This window comes from Argentina anserina, chromosome 4, assembly GCF_933775445.1.
Source record: "Argentina anserina chromosome 4, drPotAnse1.1, whole genome shotgun sequence".
NCBI lineage: Eukaryota > Viridiplantae > Streptophyta > Magnoliopsida > Rosales > Rosaceae > Argentina > Argentina anserina.
Genome location: NC_065875.1, coordinates 23,230,722 through 23,243,238, shown reverse-complemented (window position 1 = coordinate 23,243,238; position 12,517 = coordinate 23,230,722). Strand labels below are relative to the sequence as shown.

The following is a 12,517-nucleotide window of genomic DNA, read 5'->3' as shown; positions in this document are numbered from 1 at the left end:
CTGTTAGATATTCTTATGTACTGCAACTGCTATCACCCATCGTCAAATTTTACATGTTGCAAGAAACATGCTACAGCTAATAATTGATGAATCAATACAGAAACGTGCATTGCATCATATTGAAGTGTGACGAGTATATGGATAATACAAACAGATACTAATGTATCTTTACTCGATTAACTAATGTACCTTGTAATGAGAAACATAGACCACAAATATTACTAAAAAACCTAAAGAATGTTAGTTTAGACGACTTTAAAGCAACCAGTCGGAGTCAACCCCAAAGTCCTTAGCCCACCACTAGTTCCGGATCGAGACCGCTTGTTTGTAGCCCCAGGTCCAAATACTCCAACTAGGCCCAAAAGTAATTCCTCCCAGACAGACGGTAGTGACAAGACGCAATTTTTAGAAGATCTTTGAGATCATTTAAACAATAAATTAAGGAAGTACTTCTAGAAGTTCCATTCTTCGAATATAATATGGGAAATAAAATATTTTAAACACAAATAGTATAATATAGTGACGGATTCTCTTGTTAACTGAGATTCATGGTATACTCACTATAGTTAATATAGCCCCGTTTCTTTGGTCAGCATTTGAGCATCATAGTGCTTGACGGCACCCGTCCGATCTAACTATTTGGTCGGGTCGGACGTCAATTCAACTGCTAATCAGGTAATTAAGACTCATAATAAATAAGTTCATCGTACTTTAAATATCAAATTAAAGTATTTTATATCAAAATACTTATTTTGAGGATATGCAGTTAGCCGTGCATGCATTGTCTATTTGTCTTAGCTACTAATGGTGAAATTTATTTTGCCCAACCATCAAATCATTGCAAAATTAGTGTCTTTCATGCGTCCTCTCCAATAATTCCAATGCGCCGCCGGGGACCAAGCATATTGACAAAATTGTCATGATATGATCCGAGTTTCCAATATATATATAATTGTAATTCATAACCACTTAAAATTTTACATGTAGTCAGGGAGTGCAGAAAACAGTTGTGTAGTAGTTTCGCCAACGAGAAAATATATTGATCGATCAATGATTAAGTCATTCAGGTCGTCCATATTATCTCACCACCATTAAATATGTAACGTATTGATCTTATATATGATGGTATAGTATCCAAGAGTAGCTTAAAACTACTATTACGTACATTACAAGGTCGTCGGTAGAAAGAGGTAATTAGCAAGATCTACCGGCCGTATCGTGATTATGTAAGCACTACAAGATCTGGGGTGGATCTGTTCAGTGAGCAACATAGGCTACAGCCCATATAGAATTCTTGATAGTATTTTAAAACATTGGTTCTACATATATGATGGTGTTCGAGTCCCAACAATCCCCTTTTTATTTAAGATTTTTCTTTCCACCTTCTCTCTCTCTCTCTCTCGGGTTTAATGGCCATAATTATAGTTATTGATGATTTGATAGAACTATCATGTTTTGTTTTTTTATCGATATCCCCTCTCATGCATTATGACCTGTTATAAAATAAAAAAATTTACTTCGCCAAAAAAACATACACATAAATTAGCCTATTCTGTTTTTAGATCCTGAATCCGACTCTATACATGACATGTCTGAGGTAGAAAATATATAAAAACTTAAGGTATACCATGTCATGATTGTGTAATCACTGCGTAATATGTACGTACATGCGAATGCAGTAGAGAAGCCATCATCTTTTTTAAAAGTAATCTTCATTTCACCATGCATGTAATTAACCAATTAGGACGAAATCTTATAGCTCCGGTTTATTTATTTATTTTATTATCGGAACAATGAGAAAGGGTCGTATACGACCACACAGTAGGCCTAAGAAACTGCATGGCAGAAAAAAGTAATGGATAAAATATTAGATCAATAAATAACTGGTAAACTGTATTAGATCAATAAAATATTTAAATGAAAACGATCATTCAAGGATTCAAATGATTGGAACTTATGCAAATCAATTGTTGAAAACTTAATAAACAAATCTCGATTTTTTTAGGTGGTGAACAATATGAAGATAATCTAGTGCACGTTACAGGCAGCAATTGAATAATAGCGCATACAATTTGAAGTTTTAAACCGAAACGACATCGCAAGAGTGGATCAGCCAATTTTGAATAAATTCCTGCTGACCGCGCGCGCGCTCTGAGGTTTCATCTGTCAACAAGAATCATAAATTTCTGGATAGACAAATGAATTGGGAGAGAAAATGATCGACGTGACGGTTTCGGGCTAGGGCAATTCTAATTTTCTATTTAAGAAGGTGATGAGGGTCTTTCCAGTACCACAAACTAGCTTGAACAAATATTTGTTTCCTTAAACAGAAAAGGCGTGCATATATACATAGATCGAGAGCATGGAAAACGATACTGTAGCAGTGGCAACTGCGGCGTCTGCATCGATAAAAGTGGCGGTGGTAGTGTGCCTGTTGAGAGGTGATAAGGTGCTCATAGGAAAGCGCCGCTCCTCTCTCGGCGACTCCACCTTTTCCCTACCCAGTGGCCACCTTGAGTTCGGTACGTAGTTTAATATATATCTCCCAGCATATATATCTCATTCTTTTGAGATGTCAGCCTGCAGTACTGCAATCATGCACAACTGCACAAGAGTAACAAATTAACTAAGATTGTATCTAGCTTATTTTTATATAGTTAAACTGAGAGGCGAGAGCTTGCTAACCGATTTGATTTGTGATATATTGTTGAACAGGTGAGAGCTTTGAGGAGTGTGCAGCAAGGGAACTGAAGGAAGAGACTGGTTTAGACATATGCAGCATAGAGTTGCTAACAGTCACCAACAACTTATTCCTGGACGAAGCCAAGCCATCGCAGTACGTGGCGGTTTTCATGAGGGCAGTGCTGGCAGATCCTAGTCAAGAGCCCCAGAATATTGAGCCAGAGTTCTGTGATGGTTGGGGGTGGTATGAATGGGACAATCTTCCAAAGCCACTGTTCTGGCCTTTTGAGAGAGTGGTGCAGAATGGATTTAACCCTTTTCCAAGATTAAACAGCTGCTAGTTATATTCTGCCGATTCATCAGCACCAGCATGCTAGCTGCTTTCCTCGATCTTTAAGATTATCCAGCTATATACAATAATACAGTATTTGTGGTTTGTTTGGATTATATATGTAACTTCACTCAGCAATTTATCCAGCGTAATTGTCTACTCATGCCTCATGCTTCTTTGCCGACCTACTTCAAGAAATAGTTTATTTCATTGGTTAAGTAATACAAGTGAAAATTAATTCGAAAATAATTCAGAATTAATTACTACTAATGGTTTCATCCAAACATGCATGAAAAAAAAAAGTGAACTGGACCAACAATTAATAAACTTATTTATTACATGAAAATATGTCTCCAAGAATAAAATCCTCATTCTTGCTTGATCCTAATATGAGCCAAATCAAACAAAATTGTACAAATACACGAGTCAATTACATTATGGTCCATGAAACATTATAATCATATGACATTTGCTCATTACAATAATAAGTTACTATTTTATATGAAGAGATATGAAATTTATGTATATTATGATTTAAGGAGCAAAAGAAACTTTCTGTAGAAATTTCTAAGGTGCATAGACATCACTGCTTAGATTGATACGAAAGGTATGGTAGACTCAATCCATGCATGCATGAGCATACTACCCATTTCAGTCTCAAATTAAATTAGTTCACCACAGACGCCACCTTATGTCCTTATCGGACCAGATTAGTTCATGTATCCCACTGAAGTCCACCGACGACACATGGAGTCCTATCATCAACAAGTCATGCAACAATTAAATATAAGAGATAAAAAAGTGGAGAGAATTAAGAGATGAAATCCTTGCTGTGGGAAGAAGAAAAGAAGATAGAATAAATAAATGTGAAGATTAATTAAGTGAAAAGAAGAGAGATTGAGCCATGCATATGCAACCTAAAAGCTAGAAGATGATCATTAAAAAAATAAAACATAACATGATTTAGGGAATAAAACATGACATGATTTAAGGAATAAAGCATGACATGATTTAAGTGATTAAAACATGACATTATAATAGGAAGAAAGAGTCAACATCAAAGTTCAAACCGTGCAAGCCTACCCTCTCTCTTTTCCTCTATATATACATAGCTTCACCTTTAAAATAATATCACTTCTGCTTTGCATTTAAGAGCCAAAACTCTAGCAAAATATTACCTCAAACATTCTCCACCAAAAACAGCAAGCCGTTCTCCTCCATATACCAATTCCATTTCCACCGAAATCACCATTGAAAACACACTTCCAAGGTTCATACAACGTGTGATTCTCGCAACTCTTCTTCATGAGTTTGTTCGTTTTTTATTTTTTACAATACTTTGTCTATGAAGATTGTAGTATGATGTTTGTGTGAGATTATTGTTTTGTATTTAGATTCGAAATTTTCAGATTGTTTTATTAGATTTTTGGATCTTTGCCAAATTGACGGTTTAGTATAATTATTGAGTTTGTATTTCTATTGTTGTGTTCTAATCATTTTTCTCATACTTTTAGATAATTTTCAGATATGTGCATATGAATTTAGTACTTGGATGCAGTCCGTAAGATTGTGTTTGAGTGCTAGATTCATCAACCATATTGACACAAATCGAGTCATGCCCTAAATAAGTTCGGTTTGTGTTGATTAAAAGTGGTAAAAATTCTGGAAATTTGCATGTGAAACCATGGTAGGTGACGCCATACATGAAACATGTATCAAACAAAGATTTGATGCTTAAATGTAATCTTGTTTGATTTATACTCTAAGTGTTATTGAATTCGATTGCATGCAAATTTAGATTAGGCCCTAAGTCATTCTAAATGTTAATTGAAATCTTGCATAATTAGATGATCCCCCTAAGGCTCTAATTGTATTGGTGTCTAAAAAGTATGTAATTGGTCGAATTAGAATGCATGATAGGTTCGAACTTGTAATTATGTAATGTAATGGTAAATTTAGTTTAAGTTTGTTAAAGAGAAGTCAATCATATAAATAATAATTTAGGTTTTATTTTAGTAGTTAATAATCAATCTCAAACCCCCTATTATTTGTTAAAGCTACAATTTTAGAGTTCTCTTCAATTCCCCGGAAAGAACGACTCTTACTTATTCTATACTAACATTAATGTTTTATAAGATTTATTATAGACGTTTTAATTAACGATCTATCATGCGTTAATTTGAATTAAATGACATTACAAGTGTGGACCGGCATATAACATCTGGTCAGAGACATCACAAGTGTGGACCGGCAAGTTTGGACTTTGGAATGAAAGTCGATCAGGCTGCGAGGGCCGACAGTTTCTCCTGTGTTTAACATACAGGAAGAATTATATATATGTATAAATCGAACTTCTAGATAGAAAAAATGGTTTTTCGATGATGTAGATAGAGAAGTTAGTTGGGAGTGAGATTGACGTGAGGAAATTCTAATTATATATTTAAGAAGCAGGAATGGTGATGGTATATCCAGTAGTACAAACTAGCTTGATCTAATATTTTTTCTTTTAGTAAAAACGTCCATATATATATATATATATTCGAAGCATGGGAAATGAGACAGTAGCAGTGGCTGGAAATCTGCGGCGTCTGAGTCGATAAAAGTGGCGGTGGTGGTGTGCCTGTTGAGAGGCCAGAAAGTGCTTTTAGGAAAGCGCCGTTCTTATCTCGGTGATTCCACCTTTCCCTCCCCAGTGGCCACCTTGAGTTTGGTACGTAGACCGTAGTTTACCTTCTCCAGCTTGTTCGGCTCTTCGGCCAAATGAAGATAAATTCTGTAGCTTCTGCCCTCCCACAAAGCATGATAACGACTCTGAATATCGACAGATCATCCCCCGCCGACTCAAGAAGAAAAATTGCACCATGCGCTTTGGAATACTTTTGCTCCGTAGCGGCCGGCAAGTAGCCAACAACTATGTCTAATGAATATTGAGGAAGAGATCCTTTGCATAATTAAGCAAAGAAGTCAAAGTCTTCTTGATACTACAAGATGTGGTCAATTCCTATTACTGCTCGCTCCTTGATACTTCTTCCCTCCTTTATTCATAAAAGAAATTTGGTTTCTTAATTAATTAATCCATCGAATTATTTGAATGAAAGTCAACAAGGTGTTATTGGGACGGCGCCGCTCCTCTGTCGGTGATTCTTATTTTTCCCTCCCTGGTGGCCACCTTGAGTTCGGTAACTGATTAACTTTTTGTTTCCCTTCAGTAATCTGTTCTCATGGCTAGTGATGATATCCACATATATCTACGTCATGCGGGTTTAACAATCAAATTATGAAGAAACGATTTTTCGTATAGAGATGAATCTGATTACTTGTGCGTAGTGAGTGATTTTTTGTGACCGTTTCCATTTCTTACTATGTTTTTCTCGTGTCTCATCTCTTATTTGTGCAGGTGAGAGCTTTGAGGAGTGTGCAATAAGAGAATTGAAGGAAGAAACTGGCTTATACATTGATAAGTTAGAGTTTTTGGAAGTTACCAACAACCTGTTCTCTGACAAAGGCAAACCGTACCAGTGCGTGGTGATTACTATGCGAGCAGTCTTAGCAGACCATCAACATCCCCAGAATGTTGAGCCAGACTTCTGTGATGGTTGGGGATGGTACGAGTGGGACAACCTCCCCAAGCTACTCTTTTCACCCTTGGAAAAACAAGTTCAAGCTGGATTTAATCCTTTCCCTAGTTAGTCCTCGATCAGCTATATATATGCATGCAGTACGTACACCTTGTTAAAATTAGAAACCACTTAATCCTTGTAATGTAATCATAATGCTAAAACTTATTGTGCTTTTAGGATTGTGTAACGTACGCGCGTGGAGATATGTATTGCCCGTATGATACCACATATATATTTCATGTGCTAAATCCTGGCCTCTTGTAATACACTGCGCGCTTGACTATCTGCATCATCATTTATCAAGTACATCGATCTCTTCCTACATTAATTTAACGTGCATTTTCCCAGGTTGATCTCAAAGGAATCGAATCCATCGATATGGTGTATAATTCAAATCTGACCGGTCATTCTTGGTAATCCATATATATAAATTCGTCGATCAAACTTATTATCTCATACCGTTCCATCCTAAACGGCTGAACCGATCTAGATCTGTGATCAAACCCCGTGCATTTCTCACTGGTTAATTAACTTCAAGAGCTTTATCATTAACCCGTTTTTGAATCCCGTCGAGTATGATCAAACGTAATATGACGTAACTGAACCTTGATGCCGTTGTTAACGGTCTGTGTGACTCACTACAACAATAACACCCTTTTCCGACCACGGATTTCCGACTAATGTCTTTTTTGGTCGGTAATAATGGTATTTCCGACCAAATACACTTATCCGTCGGAAATACAATTTTTGGTCGAATTTTATTTTCGACGAGCTGCCAATCCGTCGGAAATTTGGTCAGAAATAAATAAATACTACCAAGTTTATGTTTGGTCGGAAAGTTGTCGGAAAAAAGATTGTCATTTTGGATGATATTTTGTTTAGTCGGAAAGTCGCCAGAAAACAAACATTTTTGAATAGTTCCTATTTGGTCATATAGTTGTCGAAAAACTATGTAGTTATTTTTATGTGAATAATTTTTTTTTAATTTATCGAAAGAGAGTCACATGGCATAGTATAATAACTTTAAAATGTTTTACTTAGATAAGCAAATAAAGTGCAAAATAGAGAACTAGAATACCATAATATTTGTTGATGCAAATTGGGGAGTGCCTAGTAATTGGAGAATGTGTTTTATTAGGTGATTGGCTGCAAAACTTGTTTAAAACAAAAATTCGTAGTTACTTTCAATAAGATTTGCTTGTCTTAGAAAATCGTCGAATATTTAAGTATAGCCGATAACACATTTACATTCAATTATATCGTAGTCCAAAGAGGGCATCTTCATTGTCTAGTGTTCCTGTTAGTACATTCCTTTTAGTGATCAATGAAATGTTATTGTTCTTGGTGAATATAAATATATTTACACACTTATAAAGCTCATTCTCCATAACTGATTTTTTTACCAATATAACCCTCATATATTAAAATAGTTTCAAGTACAATTAATCAATATCAAGGTTATAAAAATCTCCTACAGGTCTGCCTAGTTCCCACCTAGGCGCTAGGCAATACTGCACTAATATTCATTATTTCAATATTTTCGCTATTTCTTAACAATACAATACCTTATATATATATATATATATATTTGTGTGTAATAAAATAAAAATTTAAAAAATAATTAATCCTCGTAGTACACCGACGCGACTAGTCCTCTAGGTTTTAGTCCTTTCTGCTGGATTAGCGACTAGTTTTATCTAAAATCTTGAGCAATGTTAACAAAATAAAATAAAATAAATGAAATAAAACACAATAAAAAAAAGTCTCTCACCTCACCTTGTTACTGTAAGTTTTCTCTTCGTATGTAACGTGTTGATTATGCTAGTGTTGTTTAATTAAATTATAAATACTTATTAAATTGCATCAGAAAAAAAAAACAAAAAAAAGTCCTACAAGTAACTTCAGGAAGAATATCAAACAAAAGTGAAAAAGTCACATCCCCACATTGTAAGTTTGAAAGGAAAAAAAACTGTCTCTAAATCCCACTACTTACACAGTTACACGGTCTCTTCTTTTCCTCTCTCTGGCTCTTCCACCACTAAAGAAATGGTTAACTTATTCTTTTCCTCTCCTTCTCTCTTCCGCTCTCTTCTTCAAACCGTTCGATCAATAAGCAGAATCAGGACCGACGCACGCCGGAGCACTACCGGACCTGCGTTGACCTTGCAACAGCAGATCAAACGTAGCCACCAACCAACTATGGACTCAACTCAGATTACTTCCCGATCTCTAGCAACAATGGCTAATCCTAAAACGCCTGGCCAAATCGATTTGCATGTGTTTGCTAGGGTTTGTTGCAAGGTCGATCGAGGCATCGATCGACGAATGGACGAAAGGGAACTGGATTGGAGGGATTGTGGATAGGCAAACCACATTGCCCAGCTTGTGTAGTTTCGTAGAGATCGACAAATAATTTTTCAGTCTCTACTCTCAACTACAGGAAAGAAAGGTGATGGGTTTTTGATGACAGCCAGCAAGGTCCAAAAAAACCAGATGATCATCGTGAATATTCGTCTTCTTTGGGTGTTGCAGACACATTTTCTGAGAGTATGCATGAGATGTAGAGCGTAGGCTTTTGCTGATTGAGTGTATGCATGGGATTAAGCCCTTTGAAAACTGTAAGTGGCAAGTTCATGACTCTATCCTTGGATTCTGTAACTACGTACATTCGTAAGTCGACTAGTAGACACTATATAACAGTTGAATTATTACCAGTTTGATCTGGTTTTTTTTTCTAGAAGGTAATCAATGTTGTTTAGGACTTTGTTAGTGTGTTTCTGATAAATCAAATCTTGGTAGTTGAAAACTTGGTGGAGTTAATTATTAGCTAGTTAAGACCGATAGGTTTCATATCGCACTGAAGGTGATTACATGATTCTAAATACAGCAGTGTCTTAACAAAAAAAAAACGATCAATCAATATGTTCTCTTCAAAATTGTTATTACATATGAAATTACAATTTATATGGAAGTGATGACTATTTCCCCAGATGATCGAAGCTGAAATAATTGAGCTATTGCATCTCTGTTTTAGAGAGAGATACCAAGCCAGGTGTTTCTGATCCATTTATTATTGTTCTGCTTTTTTTTCTTGTTAAAGTCGATGGTTATTTTAGAATTTCATGCATTGTCTACACATTGTTGCAGCAATAGCCAGGGATCGTCAACAAACTTTAGCTATTCGTTGGATCCATGAAGCTGCTTTCAAACGATGTATAAGAGCTTAGAGAAATGTTCGTATGATGAGATATTGAATGCTTAACGAAAGAGAGGAATTGCACGTAAGAAAAGAGAGCATCTCTTGTGATATCTTATCAAGTTCATGGTAATTGGACACCAAACAGTTCATATTTCACAAGTAGGTGGTAGGAGATGCATCATATTGAGAAACAGGCGGATCTTGTTATAGTCTAGATGTTTGGTTTTGTGTATTCCCCAGATTTATGATTGCTCCATGTTTTAAATTTAAGAAATAAGAGCAAAAAATATATGCTCTTTTATGTCCCTGTGACCAAGTATACTACTATGTCATCGTTTTATTAATAATATTTCATGGTACCATTAAGGTTTCTCTAAATAGAAAACCAAAAAACCATAAAAAATTGTAGTATTGGTCTTCTAAACTTTAGTAACTACAGAAATTTCCGACGAAACACCAGTAAATAATCAGTGCAAAAAAATAATCCGATAAAACACGGGGTCGGAACTAAATGGTTAGAAATGAATATTCCAACAATGATATGGTCGGAAAAAATTAGTCAAAAATTATATTATTCTTGACCATTTTCCGACGAGGGTTTTTTGGTCGGAAATAGTGACAGTTCCGATGGAGTTTCCGATAGTAACTTTGGTTGTAAATGACTATTATTTCTGACCAAAATGGTCGGAAAAAAACATTTGTGACCGGGGTAGTACCGACCAAGCACGATCATATTTATTTGGTCGGAAAGAGTATTAACGACTAAATGAGGGGTTTTTTCGACCATTTCCACGGTCGGAAATCATGTTTTTTGTTGTAGTGACTGTACATCATGCATCGTGCTACGATCGATCTATACTCATATAGTAATTAAATTACCTAGGTGACGATTAGTGAAAATTTGTTTCAGATTACCCATTAGATCTCATGTTGTTGCAGCTTTTATCATGCCTCGTGGTAGCTGTTTCTATTGTTCAAAGGTAAAATTACTTTGAGATTGGACTTTGATTATTTGTCTTTAACCAGTATTGATTGATTTTGTAATTAATGACTAATTAGGAATTTGAATACTACAATTTTCTTTTTCGAGAAACTTTGTTTCACTTCATTAATTTTTCTTAGTGACTCTCTCTCTCTCTCTCTCTCTCTCTCTCTCTCTCTCTCTCTCTCTCTCTCTCTCTCTCTCTCTCTCTCTCTCTCTCTCTCTCTCTCTCTCTCTCAATTGGATCTAGGTTTTGGTTTGAATTGGATATGGATCCTCTCCTGATCTTTCACCTAAACTACCTGAGCTATTGTAGGATGATGACACGTGGAATACTTGATCTAATGGTGTACAACAATTGAAATGTTTCTCTTCAATAGTCCGCTCTTTTTACAGCTTTCCTCTCTAGCCTACAGTTTTCCTCAGTTCCTCCTCCTCAATTTTTTTTACCAGAAGACATTTCTTCAAAAGAAATCTCTTGATTCTTCTTTTTTGCCTTTTCCTTCATCAGGCTTCACTAGTTCACTATCACAGTTCGCAACCTAGAATCGCAGAGACGATTCATGACTTGTTCTGGTTACTAGATCAAATTCTAATATATGAAGATGGCAAATGAGATTGAGAGAGATTAGTTGGATTGATCGGAATTCGATTATTGTATTCTGATGTTGTGGTAATAGTTTGATCCCCAACGTGACAAATCAGGTTAATTTGGTTGTTCTTTCCTGCTATCATTCAATTTTTGAATTAAGACCAACAATATTGATGGGTGTGGATGATTTAGTCAATCTAAGAAAATTAATGGAACACCCGACCCTAAATTATGAGCCTTAAATCTTAATCCCAACTCCCAAATCGAACATGACATATTGCTGATCCTTTATATATTAAATCTTCAAGCCTTTTTTAGAGCAAATTCAATAGTGAGAAAGGAGAAGATTGGACAGGAAGTGAAGTCATCAAAGCAGAACAAAGCATTTCAGATATCATCGAAGTGGCCTATCTGACATTCTTCTTCTCTGGTACTGTTCATTTCAGATATCATCAGTGGCCTATATGATTTTTCCACGTGTCATCATATCTCCATAGGTCAAGTAAGTCGGAGAAGCATGGGGTGAATTCCCCTGTTTTTATCTTTTTACCGTGGTTATTTTCTGTTTTTACCACTGTATGAAATTACCAAAATACCCTAAAAGTTTTATTGTTACACTTAACTTTGTTATTTTTACTGTTTGACTTTACTATTTTACGGATTCAACTAAAGTTAAGTTTTTACTTTTACTAAATGATTTCAACAGTTTTACTTTTGAACTAAAATAACTTAGTGAAAATCCAACTTATTCAAACGACGACAATTCATGTAACGTTTAGTTACAACTAATGTTAATTCTGATCCCGTCTGATTCGAGAATCGAAAACTCGTGTAATTTAGAAAAGTGTCAATAAAATATTTAATGTTATCATTACGATTTGGGTAGTTTAGGTCTAAAACATACTTATTATCGTCCAATAGCTAGAATTGGAATATTTTCGAGTTTTAATTCTCATAAATTAGTCAACTCGGTCAACTCAATGAACTTCTGGTCAAACCAATAATGATTTGGTCAACAAAACGTCAACATTTGACTTTCCTGGTCAAACTAGAAAAATGATCCAGTCAACTTATCTTCGATATTCGGATTGAAATTGACTCATTATATGAT

At 35.5% G+C, this 12,517-nt stretch overlaps 1 protein-coding gene, 1 non-coding gene and 1 pseudogene across 2 annotated transcripts; all 3 read left to right on the top strand.

Moving 5' to 3' along the window:
• The first annotated feature begins 2,330 nt into the window (after positions 1 to 2,330).
• On the top strand, positions 2,331 to 3,088 carry LOC126790459 (geranyl diphosphate phosphohydrolase). The gene is made up of 2 exons (XM_050516697.1): positions 2,331 to 2,522; positions 2,716 to 3,088. The coding sequence occupies exons 1-2, from the start codon at positions 2,363 to 2,365 to the stop codon at positions 3,021 to 3,023; spliced, it is 468 nt and encodes a 155-aa protein (XP_050372654.1). The 5' UTR covers positions 2,331 to 2,362; the 3' UTR covers positions 3,024 to 3,088.
• Positions 3,089 to 5,559: 2,471 nt separating this feature from the next.
• LOC126790461 (geranyl diphosphate phosphohydrolase-like) lies at positions 5,560 to 6,703 on the top strand (annotated as a pseudogene).
• Positions 6,704 to 9,598: 2,895 nt separating this feature from the next.
• LOC126793037 (small nucleolar RNA Z103) lies at positions 9,599 to 9,700 on the top strand. The gene has a single exon (XR_007672020.1). It is a non-coding gene; the product is annotated as a small nucleolar RNA Z103 (small nucleolar RNA).
• The last annotated feature ends 2,817 nt before the right edge of the window (positions 9,701 to 12,517 follow it).